The sequence below is a fragment of the Heloderma suspectum genome, chromosome 3 (genome assembly GCF_057233095.1).
Source record: "Heloderma suspectum isolate Gila_16-S chromosome 3, 16-S_ref, whole genome shotgun sequence".
Classification (NCBI taxonomy): domain Eukaryota; kingdom Metazoa; phylum Chordata; class Lepidosauria; order Squamata; family Helodermatidae; genus Heloderma; species Heloderma suspectum.
Genome location: NC_139460.1, coordinates 41,264,345 through 41,286,985, shown reverse-complemented (window position 1 = coordinate 41,286,985; position 22,641 = coordinate 41,264,345). Strand labels below are relative to the sequence as shown.

Here is a 22,641-nt window from a genome sequence, read left to right as displayed (position 1 = left end):
ATTCACATGTATAAGACTTTTATATCTTCAGTATTTTCTCCCAAGCTATCTAGTTTCAAACCAATCCTCAAATATATTTCCTATGCAGCTTTTTATTTCATATGCAGCCTGCGAATCCATGAAAGAAATGCTTTAAATATTTGCCAAACATAGTGGTTGAAAGATGCGGGTTATTCTGTTTCCCCTTCCCCCAGATCTTATTGAAAGATTACACTTTAGGCTTATTTATAATCATAACAAACACCACAATTAGCAAGCGAAATGCTTGCTTGTCAAAGTTTTTATGAATGGGCTCACTTAATTCTATGAATAGTGCTAATGAGTATATTTTCCCACATTCTGAATGTTAAACTCTGAAGAGTATATCCAGTTCTAATTTAAATATTAAAGAGAAAGATTGAATAAATGGAGAGAGTTTTGGGATGATCATCTGATTTATAGTTCAAAAACTTTGTGTAAGGTTTTGAAGAGCTTTGCTTTGTGGCTATCAGACAGTGACTGTTCTTTGACTTTGTTGTACCAGATAATATAATCGAGTGTGTAGTACAATATGGTCTACTTCAGCGGTAGGCAACCTTTTTGGGCCCATGGTCACTTTTGGCAATTTGAGAAACTGTCCCAGGGACCACCACAAAATGGCTGCCATGGGTCATGTGGTTAGTCACAAAAGACAAGTAACCTGCCCAAAAGACTGGGTACAAGGCTGAGGTAAAGGCTGAGCTCCAACACGCTAAACAACTCCTTTGATAAACAACCCTGATAAATGGCACTTTACAAGTCTCGCCTAAATGTCACTGTGCCATAACTACCCTAGTACACATATTTATTTTGTTACATTTATATTCCACCTTCCATTCATCGTGGAACTCAAGGTGGCTACATCAGATTCCCAGGTAGTCTCCCCTCCAAGCACTGATCAGTCAGCAAGGTGGCTGCCTCATGTGACTTCAGACCATGCCCTGGGGCCTAGACTATTCTCCAGTCTAGCAAGGAAGATCCAGATATAGACATACATACATACATACATACATATATATATATATATATATATGCATGTGCAGATGTGTATCTTGCTGTACATCCAGGTCTGCATCTGAGTCACATTGAACTGGCTGGATGCATCTTTTCTTGTCCATCCTCACTTTGGACTCTTAAAGGCCCTCTTAGTACAATGGTGGTTACTCATCGGTTGCTGGGAATTTAGAGACTTTTTTTTCCTCAATGAAGCACTTTTATTGCAGGGATATTGGATTTTCTTGGCACTTAAACTACAATATTTTATTTCTGTAAAACGTTCCCCGTATACTAGCTAAAGTAACATTTAAAATGCATTTGAAATGCAGTTGTGTAAGTGTGGCAGGCACCTACTGGATAGTGTTTGTTTGTTTATAATATTTCCTGGCTGTCTTTCAGGGCAGGAGACCTCCCAAGATGGCATGCGACAATAAAACACATAATAAAGACCAATATGGTAGTAAAAATGCAGTAAAACACACACACACACACACACACACACTGAGTAAAAACAGCAACAGTAGCAAACTTTCTAAAAACAACAGCAAACACCAGCATAAAATAAACCTTACAACAGACAACTGAAGCTATAACCCAGTCTGATAATACATAATCAGAGGAAGGCCAGCATAAAATAGTATGTTTTCAGGGCCTTCTTAAAAGCCTGTGATGCTGGGGCCTGACAGACATTATTTTTTGATTTGGAACAGCTTCTTTCCCTCAGTGTTTGCCCCAGTTTGGGTCCTTCTGTCATCTTCTTTTTTTGACATTAATTTTCATAACTGGTAACAGATGCATGAAATGGAGAAAGAGAGAGGCATATGTACATATATTCAGTATGGTAAGCTGGAAGATAAAATAACTGTGTGTCCTGCATATGAATAGAGGGCGCAATCTGCTGGAACCTGCTGCCTGAAATACACTGCTTCATGAAAAGACTCCCAAACTACAGGGTACTTGTCTGGAATTCGTCACCTAATATTCTGTGGAACAAGTAAGATCCACAAACTAACTTTAGTTGTGCCTCTGCATTCTGACAGTTTTTAAACATAAAACCAAGGCTTTTAGATTTTTTTTTTAAGTTCTCCTTGCACTAATTATATACTTTGGAGAAGAACTGTCTTTTCCATTAAGTTGAAAAAGAGACATGCTGTGTGATCTGCAATTGCCTGTAACTGTTTTATCATCAACCATATGGACTGCATGACTGTTATACAAGAGCATTCCTTTTTGTCTACACATAATAAATAGCGTATAACAGAGGTTTTTACATTTCCAGTGTGTATGTTTCCATGGAATGAGGAATTCTGTGGGTCTGTTGTTAAGGATTAATGGCTGGATCACTTCATAAATATCACGTAGGCTCCTAGGAAACACAACAGCTAGTACTGAGACTATGATGAGTGTTGATTAGAATATTTTTGCAGTTGGTTCATTGCTCCAAGCGCTAATTAGGGCTGCATCAGTGAACATTCCTATTTATTTTTTGCACAAAAGCCATATTTTGTTCGCAGTATATTCTGGAAGGCTAAATTCAGGGCTACCACATTTATTGGTCTATACAAGAGAGAGGAATGATCTTAGATCATATTTTAATTCACTGTTTTTTGGGGGTATGATGAGTAAGAACCACCTTTGATGTTTAGAACAGGGATGGGGAACCTATGGCCCCCCAGACATTGTTGGATTCCAACACTTTCTGCTTTCTGTTCTTTAACCAGTTACCAATCCACAAAGGACCCATCTTGTGACAGCTAAGTGGAGCAATCCTATGGCCACTAGACACCGAGAGCCATAGGATTTTTCGGTTCCCGGGAACCGAGGTCAGAGCCAGGACTCTGAACTCACTTCCCAGAAATCATGTTTCCCTCCCCCATCCTCCTAGTGTCTGGCATGGTTCTGTCCATGCCAGCTATGTCTCCATGCTTGGAAACGGAGCGTGGAGATGGGGAAAAGAGGGTGGTCCCGGGGTGGGGGAGACCACAGAAACTGCATTATGCATCTTACTATGCGCCGTGCCACCTCCTTCCTTTCCCCTCCTTGAAGCTGTGGCTAGACAGCCCAAATCAGCTGTCTAGCCAAAACTGTGGGGCAGCCAGAGCACGGAGGCAAAGATCGCCTCTGTGATCTGGCCACACTGCATTGGATACTTGGCAGCCTCTGACTTTGGAGGCTACCAACTACCTCAATAGGATTGTGCTCAAGTTTGCTCAGGAGCCTTTGGTGAGGGCTTTTGACAAAATGTTTTGGAAGTCCACAACCACATGTTTGTTGACACAATCAAATAATTCCATATATCAGGCAATCAAATAATTGGTGAGGGAGGATTTACCTTTGCAGAAAACAGTTTTATTTCTTTATATGTTTAACAATTCTAGCAATGCTTTCCATTAAGTTAAATGGGGCAGACACTGGGCTAACAGGCCTCCAATTTCTTGCCTCCTCCCAGGATCCCTTTTGGTATTATGGTCTTATTAGAAGGTATTATTACCTTCTAATCCTCAACTGGGGTGGGGGGGTAATTTTAGTGACAAATTGCATACTGTTGCAAGAAGATCAACAATTTCACATTTGAATTATTTAAGAATTCTTGGATGTAAGCCATCTGCTCCTGGTTGTTAATTTTTAACTTGTAAATCATTTAAATCTACCTCTTGTCACTTCTGTTTGACTTACTTAGTTGGAGCCCCACCTCCACCACTGGTTCAAGTGTGCATATCTGCCTACCATCTTCTGCAGTGAAAATTGTTTCATTTGGCTTGTCTGCAGCCTCCCTAGTCTCCCTCAGTAACTGACCTATGGACACCTATCACCAAAAGCTCCTATCACCTCCATGACTAGTTCACCGTTTGTGATGTATTTAAATATAGCCTTATTGTTTGTTATAAACAATGTCATCCTCAGGCTTTTTATTTTCTTGCCTTCTTGTCAATTGACATTTGTTTTGCTTGAGTATGTGCTCCTTTTTATTCTCACTTAGCAACATGCCCACTTTTTAAAGAGAGCCTGTTGATTTTGCTTGTTAACCAACCTGAACTTGCTGCTCTCGGACTTTGTACTTTCCTAATATTTGGTATGCATTCTAGCTGAGCTTCTATTATTGTGGTTTTGAATAACTTCCAAATGCCCTGAAGAAATCTGGCCCTCCAAGTCCAGCCTCTCCACTGCGCTCATCTTATGAAATTAAATGTGACCATCTTGGACTTTCTGGGCAACTTTCCACTTACATGAGTTGTTTGCTAGGTAAAAAATCAAACAAACAGACAGGTAATAGAAAGCAATTGATAATAGAAGACCTATGTTTTTCCAAGACAACTAGTCACCTTGGATATGGTCAGTGTGGATTAAATTTTTGAAATACTAAATAAACTATGATTACATTATCCCTTAGCCAGTTTTAGGAAGCTGCCTTTTCACAAATCAGACTGCTGTTCCATGTAGCTCAGAATTATTTACAGTCACTGCCAGCACCTGTCCAGAGTTTCAGACATGAGTCTTTTCCAGACCTACCAGGAGATGCTGGGGATTGAAACTGGGATCTTCTGCAAGCAAAGCTAGCAGTTCCAGGCAGCATGGTACTATGAATAAAAGTTTGCTGATTTGAGTAGCGCTCTCTCTCTCTCTCTTTCACACACACACACACACACACACACACAAATTCTTTGTTTACATATTTTGTCATTTCATGAAAAGTCCAGTATCACTATCCCCTCCTTGTGCAGCAACATCTAGAAAAGAAGCAGTGGGGATATGGGGAAGTGATGTGCCTGTGATCAGTCAATACAGAAGGTTTCCCGTAGGTGGAAGTATTGCAACCGAAACTCTCCCCTCGACCTGAGTTCGATCCCAGCGGAAGCTGGGTCTCGGGTAGCCGGCTCAGGTCGACTCAGCCTTCCATCCTTCCAAGGTCGGTAAAATAAGTATCCAGCTTGCTGGGGGAAAGGTAGTCACGACTGGGGAAGGCACTGGCAAACCACCCCGCTATAGTCTGCCATGAAAACAGCAGCGCAAGCGGCATCCCTCTAGGGGTCAGTAATGACCCAGTGCTTGCACAGGAGGAACCTTTCCTTTCCTTTCCTTTCCTTTCCTTTCCTTTCCTTTCCGAGAAGCCACATGCTAAAAGTACACATGGTTGGGTGAGGATGCGAACTTATCAAATTTGCACATCCCAAACCTAAACACAAACCAGAGTTCAGTCTAAATCTGCACATTTCTAAAGTTTGCAGTTCGCAAAAAAGCATACTTTTTGAAACAACATGCACAAAATGCATACTTTTGAAAAATGTGTACAAAATGCACAAACATTCTTTATTCAAAGAATAGATTGCATGAAAAATGCATACATTTGGAGAGGTGTGCATGAAAATGCATGTGATTGGGAAAAATTTATATATAAAATGCAGATTCTTAAAATTGCCCATGAAAATCTATACAAATTTTCATGTATGCTAAAAAAAAAAAAAAATTCACAATCCGATGTGGAATTGTGATGGAATGAACTTAGCACTGGAAAAACACAAACCTGAGTAAAATCATGTTTGGTAGATTTGCCCATTCCTAGATTTCTTCATTACTATGTCACATGACAGAGACTTTTATATACAATGATTGGTCAGCAACAATTGAATATACCCTGTACTCTGCAGATTCATTTTATTTAAGTTTCCATGAACCAGGGCAATATTCCCCTTCTGTGGGAACAGATGTCTGTATACAAGGTATTGGATGCCATAAGCTGTTCTTTCACTGCCACAAAGATATTGTTAGGCAGGTCTAAAGAATGTCAAAGGGAATGGTTTTGTTGATATCCTTAATAATCACAGCACTAGTTTCGAGATCTGTATGTGAAAAATAGACACACGCCAAGTGCTAGTATGTCCCATTGAATTCAATGGGAGAGAGTTAGAGAACATGCTGGTACATCCCACTGAAATGATTGTGAGTTTAAAATGCTTGACTAGATCATAATTTAACAGCAGTATCTAATTTCCTGACTATCAACTTCTGCTTCAGAACAAAAGCATATTGGAAGATGTAGCTACATGCTGCTTACCAAGTTCTCTATATATGTATGTATAAAGGATGTGATAAATGTATTTATTTTTATGCACTAGTTCTCTTGCAGGAAGAAGAAGGTCTCTTGAAGCTATCAAAAGTCCCCTTTATCTCTGTGAGTCTGTTACAGATGCTATTATCCCTGCAGCATAAGGGCTTGCTTCAAACATTCTGCTTCCCTGTCAGCAGGCTGATACTGTATATTATAACAAGCACCCTCCATAACAACTGTTCACAGGCAGTGTTCGTAGCTTTACATGTGCAGCCTGTGAGAATTCTCGCCAGCATCATGATGCTTCTGCAATAGGTGTTTCAATAAACTGGGTCTAATTAGGCTTTCTCCCTTACAGTCTCTCTTTTCTCTTTCCCATCTTTTTCTCCTGTGCAGAAGAAGGCAGGCACAGGAAAGCAGGACTATGTGTGGAGTAAATGGTAGAAGGGAACAGGTGACTTGCAAGTCTTAAACTTGCTTTTTAAAAAACTCTATATTATAAGTAAAAGTAAAGGGTTCATGCAGCTTCCTCCAATATTGGTGTAAGAGAAGAGTGAATATATCCTCATTCCTCTTTTCTTCCTTGCTGTTTCAGCCCCTTTAAGCTGTAAGACAAAATTTGAGGACAAGTATGATCCCTCATTGTTATTTCTATGCTCTCTGGACTACCCTATCAAAGGCACAGGGAAATATTCTTCGCTTGTACTCAGTGGAAAGGAGAAAGCCCTGCATTTATTCTTATGAGAATCACAACTTTTGAAAGGTTAAATTTTTCTTCTCACCAAATTTTTCTTAAATTTGAATGGTAAATTAGGAGCAAAGAAAGTTGCCTTTTACCAGACTATTTGTTCATCCAGCCCAGTCTTGTCCAGCCTGACTGGCAATGGCTCTTCAGGGTCTCAGGCTGAGTCCCATCACCTGCTTCCTGATCCTGCGTGTGCTAACTGGAGATGCTGTGGGCTGGACCTAACATTTCTGTATGCAAAGCATGTGCACCATCTCTGAGCTGTGGATGGGTTGCATCCTTCTGAGCTAATTTTACAGGTGCTGCATATGACTGTAAATTCACATTTCCTTTTCGAGCAACAATATGACTTTTGGGTCAAATTTCAATAAAATGAGAAACAATCCATGAATTCTTTGCATATTTTATTTTTCATTTTGATTTCCAACTCACACACATCTGGCATATTTTACATCTTTGCAATAAAACATGGTTACAATAGCTTAAGGAATTTATATATCCAAAATATTTCACCATGATCTTGAGATGAAATGAACGTATCTTCCAGATGTTCAATATTCTCCCAATTCTAAGCTACAAACTCAAGATATTGCTTACAGACTGATGATGAATAACTTAATCATTACATTGATTCCCCATGATTTCAGAATCTTATAAATACAAACAACAATGAAGAAGGTATTTAGTGCTAAAACTTACTAATACAAGGTGGATAGCAAATAAGAATCACATCAATAAATAATGATATGTTTCTGGTGCAAAGTGCCAGTACAAAGAATCCATTACCTTGTTTTTATCTTTTTTAAATAAATGACTGCAAGTGAGTGTAAAGTCTGAGAAAATTACATTCCTGTTACATGCCTCATAGCCCTACCGACACAATATGTACATCTATGACAATACAGTCACCAAATATACAAAGAAGAAACATGAAGTGAAGTGTATATACCCCAGGGTATGTTACTTGATCTGTAGAATGTGCGGCAAATTATCCTGATAGTCATCAATACGGTATTGTCGAACAAGAAGTGCCTTGGACAGAGAATGTGACTTTAACATGTGACTTTCAGAAGCATGTAAAAGAACGACCCCAATGAAGCTAAGGTTGCTTTTAACCAAGCTTTATTTCCAAGGAAATAAAGAGAAAACCTCAATTGCTCTCTTCCTGCAATGTACAGTATGCCAAATGTGATGAATCTAGAAGTCTAGCACTCTTGCTTTGGTGGGAGTCATTAAGCACTGTAGCATGCCATCTCTTCTGTGCTCCCACCTGTCTATCATATTATTAAATTATTAAGGGAAGAATTTTCTTTTATTTGTATAATGCATAAATATGGCAAACAATGGCTTCATATCCAAATGCTTCATGTCATGAGCAAAATTCCACTTAGAAGGGGTGGCTTGAGATTGAAAAGTGCAAACCATGTTTCAGTGGCAAGGACAAAATTGCAGTTTGCACCCCATTACAACCTTTGAATACAAGCTGGGCCCTTAGGCAGCTGTTCAGTTCAACCTGTGAATGTGGCTGTTTCATCAAGACATCAGGTTTAAAGTTCATGCAAGTTGTAACTCCACAATAAAATTAAGAAACATTTTTGTTCTTTATACAAGGTTTTACTTTTACAAAAGTATCCCTTTAAAGTTAAGATGTGTATCTGATGTACAAAATATCAAATGTAGTTTTTTTAAGTTATTTTTCAGCTTGAAAAGAGGCTGGAAATGGGAAATGGATGCTAGGTTCATGGCCCAAACAATATAACCAGACACAAGGTTCCTCAGAATATTCAAAAGTCTCTTGTGTTGTGTTATTCTACCTTTTCTCAGTAAACAAAGGTATATGAAATAATTACCAAAACATCTCCTAAGTCATTATAATTTACATGATACAAGCCCGCTTCTGCAGCAGCTGGTGTTCAGTTGTGAATAAACACACAAAGTAAAATGGTTGCTGACTACAATGTACAGCTATTGCTGGGTGTGATGGAATGTACAACAGAGGTCAATGCAGATTTGTTTTTCCACCAGAGATTATGCCTTTCAGTAGCACTTGTGCTCTCAGTTTCACCTTTGCTTTCAGTTCTTCAATCCACTTCAGTATCTATTCTGATGCTCATAATGCCACCGATTAAAATCTATGTTAAAAGCTACAATGCTACCAGAAGCCATGCCAGTAATTAGAGTCCTGAAAAAGAGACAGAGACATGGACCATTTATATGGATTTTTAAAAATCATCTTAGTCAGGTGTTCATGGCCCCAGACTATTCCAGGAATGGTAGACACACGAAAACACTGGGGGAAATTCTTCTGAGGCATCTAGCATAGTGCATAATGTCATAGACATATTCCCCAGTAGACTTTCATTGGGCAATATCAGAAGCTATACAGATTAACCCAAAAATCATGGAGAGAATTGTATTGTGCAGTTCAACAAGGGGATGAATTACTGGGTGGGGTGGGGGTGACGTAAAATGTACAAGTTCACACAGGCTCATACTTCTCAGATTGCAACTTACCTCTGATCGTGGGACAGGTCCATTGCCCTAATGCCAGCATCACAGCCAGGGTAAATGTAGAGCTGCTTGAAGTCACAAGCCTGCCATACTTCCACTACTCCATTATCACCACCTGTAACCAGGTTCTGCCCATCACTGCTCAGGAGGATAGCCTATATAGAAGAGCCAAAGGCAAAAACAACAGTAAATATTGTAGAAATTACTATGAGTAACTCAGTTTTTATGAGTGGGGCATTTCCTTGTTTAATGGGGTTTTTAAAAAGAGCAATATAACCTAACTGAAAGTCCCAAAATGTTGAATAATAAAATGGCCATTTTGTTACAAACAGGAGCAAAGAAGGATTCGCTCAAGTCGGCACACATAATTTCTGGCTTTGCCCTGCAATACTAACACCCCTTTATTCTCCTTGAGGTGCTGGTGATGGATTTGACTCCTGAAGGCTCTGTCTTCATGACTTGGCTCTTAGTCAAAGGAGGACAGATGTCAAGCCATATAAGTTTTTAAAGCACAGGCACTTAAAAAATCTTTATGTGTAAAATAGATATCCAGGAATCATTGTGGATTAAGCAATTTGTCAGTGTACCATCTAAAAACAGAGAGTTCTGTTCTATGTTAATTGGAACTGAGACATTTTCCTTGAGAATGTGACTTTTCCAGGTGGCACTAATTTTATGCTAATTTTTTTTAACCACTAATACATCCTAAAAGGTTCTAAGAGGAAAGATTCACCCTGGTTGAGTCGTTGATCTCCATCTGAGCCAAGAGTTTGCCATTAATGCTGAAATTGCTGAACCTGCCTCGTTCATAGTAGATGATACAGTGGCCTTCACTAGACACTGAAATTAAGCGAGGATACAAACAGTTTTCTGTTCCTTCAAGTGCTCGCAGCAAATCTCCAGTAATTGTATGCACCAGGCAAGGTCCTTCTGTGTATTGCAAAATAAGACAATATATTACAGAAATTCACATACTTTAGATAAACCATGCAAAATGAGATGGAGCCAGATGAAGTTAATTAAACTTAAGTCCCTTGAAATTTTTGGCACAGGTTAATCCTTACTTGTTCCATTAATTTCAATAGGAACAAACAGTGCATTCCTAACCCCCTCGGATGGTAGGGAGATGCTCTGCTGGCAAATATGTGGCTCCAGAAGCCCCTGGAACACCTGCATAAAGCTCTGTGCAAGAATTTTGTTTCTGTTTGTTAAGAACAGAACTTGCCCTATTTGCACCCCCAAACATGAGTACATTTTAGTGAACAAAGCTCACACATTCCTGAGCTTGCAACATTCATTTGCAAAATGTGCACTTTAAAAATGCACATTTTTTCATGTTTGAGTCAATGTGTGTTGGGGGCGAGTACGCATTTGGGCGCACACTTTAAAAAGCGTGCACCCACATGCAAACTTTTCTCATTCAAACGGGGTTGGAATGGGGAAGTTTGCAACTGGAAATGGGAACGAGGTAGAACTCGTCGAACCTTGACAAGGTCGACCCTTGCTGATTCTCCCATCCATGCATATGTTTATCCTTAGTCAAGTTCTTGCCAGCGGCAAGCCCCCAAATAGGCCAGGACAGAGGTATCTTTGGATCTGCTAGATCTAAAGTCCCTCCATTCCCCCAAGAGGCCTAAGGATGGGCTACTTGTCAATACCAGCCTGAAGCTGGCATAGCTATCCCCCCCCCCCCGATCCTTGGAAAAGACAATTCAATGGTCTGAAAAGCCTGGCAGAGACACCTCCCCCCGATAGTGAGCCCCTCCACTCCCCAATTAGGATTGCTCTATAAGTGCAACCAACTTTGTCTGGCTCCAACTCAGTGTGTATAGGGATGGCAGGTAAATGGTATATTCGCAGTGAAAATGCACAAGCAGGAAAACAACCTCTTTGATTTAAAGTGGCATCTCAACAAACTGGAAAACACATTTAAGCAGTGAATTGCTTTCAAGTACTGGTGTGTGGGGGTGGGGCTGTTTCACAGCTCTCATTATCCAAATGTTTAAAATGATCTATTCACCTAATAGGTCAGAGGGATTATCACAGAATCATAGAATAGTAGGGTTGGAAGGGGCCTACAAGACCATTGAGTCCAACCCCCTGCTCAATGCAGGAGTCCAAGTCAGAGCATCCCCGACAGATGGCTGTACAGCCTCGACTTGAATGGATTAGTATTGTTGGTTATGATACGTGACTGTCATTTCATCCTGTCCATAACTATCAAAGGTGATCTCTAGGTGATCTGGCCCTCTTCCCTCAGAAGCATTGCTACTCAGCTTCCCATCCCTCAAAACATCTTCCTGTCATACGGATTTTTGAAAACCAAACTGACTTCCTAATTTCCTCACATAAGGTGAAATATTCACAGACACTGAATTACTGAATTTACTCTTCAGCAGTTGGAATATTTGTAAATAGCAGCCAATGGTAGCTGAGGGCAGGGGCTGAAGTTCACAGACAGCCAGGCTTGTGACAGATCAAGCTCTCTGGAGGGTTCAGAAATTAAAATATATAGCTTGTAGGATAATGACAGGATAATGCAATTATACTTATCTTGAGGCAACTCTCACTGATGGAGAGTTTCAAATTTGTAAGGCTAAAAATGACAACTGACCTTTAGCGCCACTTATGACAAGTCCCAGCTCAGCGCAAACTGATACACAGACAACTTCATGATCATGACCCGTTAGAACAGCTCTGGGAGCAGGATAATCGCCTAAAACAAAGCAAACGGGGGAGGGGAATGTGCTAAATCCAAAATAAAATATACTTCAGTCGCAACAAATTAGATTTAAACTGGCTTGACCTTCGCAATTGTGGGAGTCTTTGTACTTTTATCTTTGTTTGAACCACTGTTTTTGCACTGCTTGGTTCACTTTTGGTTTTGCTTGAGTGTAAGGGCAGTATCTTACAGTGTCATTCTGTTAGTGCAAATGATGTTGCGCTAGCAGAAATTAGGTTCTGAACCATGTGCAAGAGAAGAATCCAATAAAACATTGATTTTTAAAAGAAGATAAAAGAAATATAAGCTTTGTTGTTACTGTCATTGTTTGAAAAACAGTTATTTAAAGAAATATTAATTTTCAGTGTGTATTTATATGATACTAGCAGGGCCATTGCTAGGCATGGGCCCATGGAGCCCCAATCTCGAATCTATTCCACAGAGCCCTGAATGTCCATTGGTATCAACAGAAGGGTTTTTCTTCTCAGCTTAGTTGCCATGTAGGGGGCAATTTTCAAAGGGGATTGTAGCTGGAGAGAAAAGGATTAACTTTCCCCTCCCCACATGCTGCAATACGCCCCCACCCAAAAAACTTCCCCTGCATTAAGCTTATAAAAAAACTATTTCCATTGGTTTGGGATGATCTGGAGAAGGGTGAAAACTAACTGAAGAATTTTTTTTATTTGAGATTATCTGAATGTGAAATTAAGTGGCTGGCTTTGCCTCTTGTGCAATTCAAATAAAAGCTAGTAATCATTTCTAAATTTGCATATATAGATATAAAGGAGCATATACAGATTTTATGTTTTCTATGGGCCCCAAATCTTGTGTGCCTAGCATCTCCACTGGATACTAGGTCTAGATGTTTTAGAGAAATATGAATTAAAAACCTAATCAAATTTTGCCTACCCTAATTTGCACCACATATATTGCATATATGGGGAGGGTTGGTCCAAGAAATATTGGCACTCCAAGGACTTGCAATATTCTGGAGGATTCTGGGTTGCAAATCTGAGATCACTTGCAATCCCTGCACTTCTGGGACACACCTGTTAGATTGCCCACAGTCAGACAGCTGACTGCTTGGGTGCCCCATGCTTGTGTAGCCATGATTATGGATAATGCCAACATTGGTTCATAACACCATGGACTGTAAGAGGTAGAGCCACTAATTACTACTATTTAGTCATATGAAATTCTGTTCACATTTTGGTGTGTTTCATACTGCAAACCCCTGCCATTTCTGTTTGCAAGGACAGCTGTATATTTGAATGAATAGTTTACTGTGGTCACGGACCAATAAAAGGTAATACAATTAGATCACAATAAAAGTTACTATAAGAAGTTAATACAGCATAAGGACACAAATAAAACCCAGCCTAAGAATCTCATAGAATCATAGAATAGTAGGGTTGGAAGGAGCCTATAAGACCATTGAGTCCAACCCCCTGAGTCAAAGCATCCCTGACAGATGGCTGTCCAGCTTCATCTTGAATGCCTCCAGTGTTGGAGAGCACTGTGCCTCCATAGGCAATTGGTTCCATTGTTGTGTTGCTCTAATAGTCAGGAAGTTTTTCCTGATGTTCAGCTGGAATCTGGCTTCCTGTCACTTCAGCCCATTATTCCGTGTCCTGCACTCTGGGATGATTGAGAAGAGATCCTGGCCTTCCTCTCTGTGACAGCCTTTCAAGTACTTGAAGAGCGCTATCATATCTCCCCTCAGTCTTCTCTTCTCAAGGCTAAACATGCCCAGTTCTTTCAGTCTCTCCTCATAGGGCTTTGTTTGCAGTCCCCTGATCATCTTTGTTGCCCTCCTCTGAACCCTCTACAGTTCATAACCTATTTTCACCAAGTAAAAAAGGAATCAGACTAATAAGTGAATGTAACTAGAGCAGGTGATCAATTTGTAACTAGAGCCCTCCAGATGTTTTGGCCTACAACTCCTATGATCTCTCATCATTGGCTATGCTGGCTCGGGCTGATGGGAGCAGTAGGCCAAAACATCTGGAGAGCCATGAGTTTCCCACCCCTGAACTAGACGGAGAAGTAGAAAATGCAAATGTAACCAGTTTTTCAGGGCATTTATCCAAACTTTACATTCAACTAATTGTAGACCCAATTCCAAATATATAGGGTGGTAAATCCAAAATCTTTCTAAGGGAGCTAGATTGAACCCTTTCTGTTTGAGACATAAAGCCTGAAATCCATATGGGAATGCCAAAGGTAAATTGAGCCAAAGGCTTAGCTATATAAGCCTGAGTAGTGGAAGCATAAAACAGTTACCTTGGAATAAGTTATATATCATTTTCCAACCCAAAAGAAAAAAAAACTTGTTTAAAAACAGGTTTTAGTATTAGTTATATGTCCCAGATTATCCACCACTGGAAATAAATCAAGCTCTATTTTAAAAAAAACCTTTATTTTAAAATAAGCAGATGCATTTTTGCTGTGGAGAACAAAGAGCCATATGTATGTAGGATAGAGCCAGAAAAGGTCAAAGTTATTACTTTGGGCTAAATCCAATATTACACCGGTGGATTTCCATTCTTGCAACCGGAGTTTCCCTTCCCTTCCTCCCCTCTGTAGTAGGGATGTATGAGAAATTTGTTTCAGTTCATTTTTGATCAGGATTTTACCCAGTTTCCACCTTCCAGATTGAACATAGATTCGGATGCAATCTGCGGTTAAAGTCTGTATGTTTTCGAACTTGCAGTGTGATTGTAGACTCTACCTCTCCCCAAATGCATACAACAGAATGCGTACATTTGAAGAATAACCATTAAAAATGTGTACTTTTGGAAAATTTGCACAAATACCCTTTCATCAATGGGAGAAGAATGCATAGATTTCAAAGATGCACAGAGTAGATGCATACATTTGGAAAAATACGCATGAAAATTTGCATGGATTTTTGTACAAAGAGAAAAAAAAATGAAGCTTGCAATCTGATATGGACTTGAGTCGCAATGAGCTTCAAGATGGAATTTGGAGAACTTTGGGAAGCTCAGTTTTGCAGATTCACACATCCCTACTCTGTAGCTCCGTGCATTCCCCACAAATCTTTTCCAGAGGGTCCATCAACCCTCTGGAGCAGATTGGCAGGAGAAGAAATTTGATCTGGCAGCGGTGTCTGTTCCGCTGGTTGGAGGACACCACCAGCGGAACAGATACAATCCAGAGTTTGGGGTGTTCCTGCTTGGCTGGATATGGAGAGGCTGAGGAACGTTGGCAGATAAAGGAGCTGCACAAATTGCAGTAGCACAGTCTGCACTGTCAGAGGTAGACAGAGAGAGGAAACTGGGAAAGACTCTGTGATACATCTGTTCTATGTCTCTGGGCAGGATGTGCAAGGTTTGGCTATTAAGGGGCTGTTTCTCTGGTTTAGTGCATAGTTTGATTCTGTTTGTGTTGCTGGGAGATGGAGGTGGAAAACAAAAGTTATCTAAAGGGGTCCCATCCTGTGAAAGACTTTTGCATCCTTTCACCCTTCTAGACACAACAGTCTGTTGCAGTGAAGCAATGAATGACTACAATTTTTAAAAGACTTTCGGTATCTGTGTATATGCTACATGAAGCATTAGATTAGGGATGGGAAACTTTTTTAGCACAAAGAGCCATATTGAAAATGCATCAGGAGACGAAGGGCCTCAGCTAAATTGCATATTTCTGGAAGATGCTAAACTATAGCTGGCAGAGGGCTTGAACTTACTCTCCAATATTCTTATTTTGAAATTGCTATTCTCAAATGCGAATTACCTGACTTAGCCCTTGAAAAACCTTGAGAGTTTTTCATGACAGTTGAAAAGAAAGCAAAGGAAGGCAAAGCAACCTATTATTTCTATTACACATTATTCTGGAATACCAAACACACAGTATTCACTGAAGCTGCAGGTTATCTATAATTAAATTGAATCTGTACTGTGATCCACTTCATTTGCTAAGGCAAATGCCTATGAGGACCAATGCTGGCCCTGAAAGCAGATTTTTAAAGAAATCCTGGCTATACTGTACTTCCAAACCCTTTAGAATCAATCATAGCTTTGCAATAACAGTGAGTATCATTTCACCCTTTAGGGACAAATGAAAGAAAATACAGTTTTAATCAGTGATATATTCTTCCGGCAAAGCTGCCATATGGGGAGTGAATCTCACCCCACATTACATTTCCCTGCAAAAGGCAGAATGTCATGGACCTTAGCAATCATTCAAAACCTAGCAAAATATTCTGTCACCATCACATCACCACTGATAGATGCAGTGTGAGGTTAAAGGCTGTGGCACCAAGGGAGCTGCAGGTGAAACTTGACCACCGCGAATTGAAACACCGTCACTTTGAACTCACAGTAATTTCCCCAGCGTGGCACCTCTGTATCTGCAGTAGAATCACTTCAGGGCAAAAAGATGAAACATACAAGATAGAGCTACCAACTACGTTCCTGCAGTGCAGTTTAAAATAAGAAGCTAGCTTTTGTTCTCCACAACATATCCAATTTGTGATGAATTGCCGTGGAAGAAAGTATGTCTTCTGATTTTAAACAAAGTAGAAATATTAATAATCTAATTGTTTATTCTGATGCCTCCTGGCTTCCCTGCAAACTAATATTTCATGTGAAATGGAAATATCTTTTCTCAGTTTTAGATGGCATTGTGGTACATTATGAATAGTACAATGTGGGTAGTCATTTTAAAAAGTAGGAAATATCAGAGCTTCTCATCCTTGGTAGAATTGTTTTCTTATCTGAAGAGAACCAGGAATACTGGAAAACAGGGCGGTGTTCCCTGTTCTTCCCATTCTTCCCATTTGGTTTCCTCCATTCCTCACTGTTTACTCCCATGCTTCCCAGACATACAGGAAGGGGCAGATACCTGTTCAAATTTCCTGTGAGTGTTTTTTTTTTGGGGGGGGGGTGTTGGCAGAACCCACAGTAGGACTTGCTGCTACCACCAGCTCTCTTCTGGGAACTTCTTTCCTATTTTCATTGTGACCATTGAGACTGGAAGACGAAAACTCATCTGAAAAGAAATCTAGCAATTAATGCTAGGAACAATACTTTGTTCCTTGTTACAGGCAATGATTTCACAGTCGCAATGTGGCTATTTCATGGGCTCTAGTAGGAAGCCCTATTAGGCTCTGGGATGTTATTTTATTATGTTTCTGGATCCCTGTAATTAATAAGCTACAGGCTCCCACAAAATATGGGACTGCATGTGCTCCTGGAAATAGTATTAGAATAACTAATTCTAATACTTAAAGGATTCAATCCCATACTGTTCTCAAGAGATTTTCTACCATATATTATATCCTCTCAGATTCTCAAAGAGGTAAAGGGCTGGGGTGGATCAGGCATAAAGATTAAACATAGGCAAAAGGTCAGCAATGGTCCCTAAGTGATGTTTTTGTGGGAAGAAGCAGTGGAATGTGAATGGTATTCAGGCTTCAAAAGATTGGTGTGTATCCATATCAGGGATGCACAGCCTTTGGGGCTGCATCCTGAGGACTGCATCAGGTGTCTGCTGGGGTGGCAGTGGCAAAGGGCTGCACATACCCATACAACTCACACATACACGCTCACACACCTAACACCCCCCACACACACACATGTGTTGCTGTTTGGGAGAGGAGGCTGCAGCCTGCTCCCCATCCTAGCCATCCCAACCTAATTCCTGGGATCTTTTAGACAGGAAAGAACACTCTAGGAACAGGCTCTATAGTTCCTGCTCTATGGTCATGTAGATTCTATATGAAAATGGGTATGAAGTCTGATCTCACACACACACACACACACACAAATCTGTAACTGTGTGGATCTTTTTTATCAGGGGTGCTACAGGTTTTAAGTACAAATTTGCATGCCTTAAATGTATTTCAATGGCATTTAAACTAATCAGCCGCGCTCTTGATCAAATACAGCTTCAATGTGATTTGAATGAAATTACACGCTATGCACATGTCCAAATAACGTGCAGTCTGAAGGAGTAAAATGTACAAAGGCAATGGAATTTCTATGTCTAATGACCTCCTCCTTTCAATTAATTTAGAGAGGCTTTTAGATTTGAAATATTTACCCAGAAGTGACTCAAAATGCCTTCAGAAGTGTTATTCATAAAATCAATACAACTCACTCCCAGGAATTCTTTACAGACACATTTAGTATTTTCAGTGCATAGGGCAGTTTATGACACTCACGTATTGAAATGCTGAACATTCCCTTTAAGCATATGTAAAATATGTCAAGGGCGACAAAATGCACTTTAGTGCCTTTAAGGGATATTTGCTGTAATTGGTCCACAAACTGAGCTTTGGGCTGGTCAACACAATATGTTCATAGTGCTCAGTGCAAACATGGCCAGGAAAAGCAACGTTAACTCACACCTCTGGTGACTATCTGGTATGTAATGAGAAATGTCAAGTCCCAAGATCAATGAAATTTCAGGCTCTGGGGACACAACAGGAATAGCATTGATCCTTTTAAAGAAACCAGTCAAAGGCTGAGTGCAATATATTGCACAGATAGGCTCAAGAGGATAAGCGGCCAAGTCCAGCATACCTACATGACAAAAAATTCAATCAGCTCTTAGCACAAGCTGCTGGCTCTATTCTCCTTCTTTTCATGCAGGGAGATGGTTCCAATTAAAGTGTGCAAATTAATTTTTATCACTTCCAAATTAGTTTCTGAATTTGTGTCCATTTCAGAAGAAAACATCTGTCTTCTCATTTTCAGAAGAAAACATCCCCCCCCCCCCCAATTTTAGCTATTTAGGTATTTGTTCAAAGATTCAGATTTTTTTCGTAATCCTTGTTTGAAAGAAGAGCTAAAACATATTTAACTATAGACAGGAAAAAAGCAAGTAGACTACATTATGAGGGGTAGAAGTGCAGAAGAAATGATGCAATTCATGCTTAGCCAAAATAGGATCTGCCAAGGTGCTGGGGTGGGGAAGAGCAATTTAGTAAATGACATAATTAAAAATCTACTTTCTGTAACTATGGGCATTATCCAATGCTGCTGCTGCTTTAGCAGGAACAATTGCTAGTGCAATGGGAAGCTAGTGCTGGCTAGCACAACTGGAAACTAGCCAAAACTACCATTCCTAGAATGGGACGAATTATGGAAGGGAACTCATGGAAGGGAGTTCCACTGGCTTGTACCGTTCCAGAAGCTGTAGCTTCCTGGTTTGCACTAGGAACTGCAAGCTTCTTGTTGTGCTAATAGCTGTTCCTACTAGTTGTTCCTGCTAGCGCAATGTGTTTAGCTCTGGCAGATTGCCAGCGCTCAATACTGCCATGTGAATTTTTTCACAACAGTATCGATCTCTGGCACAGTGATCCAGGATATCAGTATAGCTTGTGCCCCAACATCTGCAGTCAATGGGCCTCATTCCAGATTTGTGTCTTCTTCCATTCATAGAACCTCAAAGTTGCAGTCTGTGCACAGGGAGAAAAATGAAAACAGAGCAGCTGAGAATCTAAGCAGAGCAGCATATCATGTCTTGGTATATGCCGTAACGTTGTCACAAATTTGTGAGCCCTATTGTGTCAGCTAATGTAGATTCCTGGTTGGCCACATGGCTTGTGGTTTGCATGCAGCTCTGTTCATACAGTATCTAATTTTCAAATGTAAGAAGTATATCAAGTTTACTTGGAGTTTAAAATATTACTAGACTGCATGTGTAAGCATGTGTGTGTGTGTGAGAGAGACAGAGAGCACTAATATGCCTCAGTCACATGAACTGCAGCAAAACTAACAAGGGGGCATCTCAACAACATATTTTCAGCTAATTTGGTTATTCTTTTAATAATTATCAGAACCAAAAACATTAAGGTGAAGTGTGTGAGAGCATGTGTATATGCACATGAAAATGAAATTTCAAAATATATGATTAGCAAGTGTTGATTAAAAAATAAGGAAAGGAGAGGTCCTCCTTTATATGATTTTCTGAAACAACTGAAGTTCCTTTTGGTAATTGGATGCACTGAAGCTGAAATTGATAATTAACTGTCTTTCAGCTTAAAGGATCATTAGAAAGTCAAGCACCTAGCCCACATAATTACTATAACCTGAAATTTTTTTCTTTTGAATTCCTTATCTCCTTATGCTCTGTGATATAAAATATCTTATCTGTGTCTCCAGATGACAGCCTTTGAGAAACTAATCCTTTTCTGAAAATATCATCTGCATCTTCCAAGAGATTCATTTTAAAGATGTTAACTAATTGGATTTAACCTACACTGTACATCTCACTTTCATTTTTCTTACATGATAAGCCCTAATTTCCTGGCAGTAAATGTACAGGAATTGTAGATGTTACAAAGAAATATTTCTTAACATAACTTTTTAGTTGACTTAACACTGTGCTGTCCAGCTAAAATGTAAGATTTGAGGGATAAGCATGCTGCCAGGTGGTGGATAGTGGAACAGCCTCTAGGGGAAAGTGGGAAACCCAGTGAATAAGCAGCCATGAGTCATAAGAACATAAGAAGAGCCAGGCTAGATGAGACCCCTGGTCATCTCGTCCAGCATTCTGTTCTCACACTGGCCAAGCAGCAGCCTGTGGGAAACCTACAAGTTGGACATGAGTGCAATAGCACCCTCCTACTCACAATCTCTATAAAACTGGTATACATAAGCACACTGTCAACAGTGACAGTACCAGAACGGTATAGTGACATCAGTTGAGTGGCACCATTATCTTCATGAAGTAGGAGGATCTTCCTGGCACTGTGACATGGCCTGTAAATGCCAACATACACACAGCTCCTGCACTCATGGCCTTGTGGGTTAATTGCTGGAGAGATTATAGCTAAGACAGTACATCCTGAGAAAAACTGGACCAAGGCCCCATCAGTGAGAAGACGCATTGGTCAGTGTCCTTATCCTCAATGTTGTCAGTAAGGTCAAGAGGGTGACTCAGATGTTTGATACATTTGATTCCGCATACTGCTGCCCAGACTTTTACAGTGGACTATGGAGAGGACATTTCATCCTTGCTTTCATCCAGAGGAACGTTGCACACCCATCTTTTCATGAAACCCACACATTTTATGAAAATAATCTGCAGATTCTGCAATTGCCTGAACAGAAACAGAGGTAATTGCTCTCTCCATGGTGGGGCACAATTCAGCCAAAGTTAAGCATTTATAAAATTAAGCATGCACTTAACTTTCCTGTTAAAGCTTATGAGATGTAAGGCTTCACCACACGAGGCTAAAATCCCCCATCCTTACCAGGGCTTCTGCTTCTGAATTCTTTGTGAGATTAAGACTGGCTCCTTTACACAGGGTGACACATGCTGTTTTTATTTCTCTGCAAGTTCTATATGTTTCATTTTACAGCCACTAGATGGCGCTGCTGTTATAGCACCATTATGAAAGTACAGTACACCCAGCAAGTAAAGTGTTTCATAGTGCTTTTAGAGAAAAATCATACTTTCTTCATGCTTTACAAAGGTGGGATAAAAGTAATAAATTGCAGGACGGGCCCTGGAAATTGACAATGTTGTGTAAAGGATCTGCAAAGTTCTGTGAGTTACCAATCTTGATCGCATGATATAAGCTCAATGTGGAGAACCCCTTAGATGTAGTTAATTTTGACTGGATCATGTCATAATTCTTCTAACAGATTGGCAGATGTTAAAAATATTGGGAAGCAAGCATTATCATGACACCATGTTTTAGGCCTCCTCCCAGTGGGCTTTCAGCAGTAACAACGAGCAATAAACTTGGAGGTGTTGATACTTGTAAACCCTACTGAGCAAAATCAGAGGTGGGACTTTTGAGGCAGTTACATGAATAATAATAAAATAACCACAACCAGGTCTTAATAGTGACTTGGTATTAGAGTGACTGTATGGTCAGTCACTCCCACCAAAGGCAAAAAGGGGTGCCAAAAAGTCAATACTGAAACAGATTCCAATACTATAATGCTCCAAATGCTTCAGCTCAAATAGTGCCCAGTGAGGCCAGATGTATGAATTAGTGAACTAAGAATTGTGGCTTTATGAAGTATGCCTGGGCACAATTTGGGAAATGGATAAAAGCTTTCTCTCAGACTCTGTTGCTGCTTATTTTGTCCTCCCCGAAGCCACAAGCTATCTGATAATCCACATATTATTTCCAACACAATTGTTTCTAACTTGTATTTCCTGATTGCTTTATAATTAATTGCTATAAACAAACTTGCAGCCTACAATAATTTATAATAACTATACAATTCTACTTACAGACTATAAAGACCATTTTCCTTGAAATTCTAGATGTCAAGATTGAAGTGTAAAGGATAAACGCTACAGAAACAAATAAGGGACACATACAGAGAAGTTTATGAACTTACTGCTATTTGGATTGTCACCAATTATATGATGCCGGCCACTCCAATACCATAGCAGTAATGTAGCATCACGAGAGCCAGAGACTATGTAGCAATCCCCACCGATATAAGATTCTGATCTGGCAAGGCAAGTCACTACGTCCCAGTGGCCAAACACAATCTGAGTTAGTTTACCTACAGCAAAGAGATGTTGAGTTACTGATTTTTGTGTTTCGGAACATTGTGAATACAAACTTAAGCAAGAAAGTCTAAAGACAAAACACCAATACAAATT

At 39.9% G+C, this 22,641-nt stretch overlaps 1 protein-coding gene across 2 annotated transcripts in view; it reads right to left on the bottom strand.

The window, feature by feature from the left end:
* Positions 1-7,195: 7,195 nt before the first annotated feature.
* The window catches only part of NBEA (neurobeachin), a 595,906-nt gene continuing 580,460 nt past the window's right edge, over positions 7,196-22,641 (bottom strand). For both annotated transcript variants that reach the window (XM_084843013.1, XM_084843014.1), the window contains 5 exons: positions 22,371-22,541; positions 11,932-12,033; positions 10,051-10,247; positions 9,321-9,472; positions 7,196-8,988 (listed from right to left, as the gene is read on the bottom strand). In XM_084843013.1, coding sequence (XP_084699139.1) covers positions 8,898-8,988; positions 9,321-9,472; positions 10,051-10,247; positions 11,932-12,033; positions 22,371-22,541 — 713 coding nt within the window. In that variant the 3' untranslated portion in view covers positions 7,196-8,897. The remainder of the gene's footprint in view (positions 8,989-9,320; positions 9,473-10,050; positions 10,248-11,931; positions 12,034-22,370; positions 22,542-22,641) is intronic.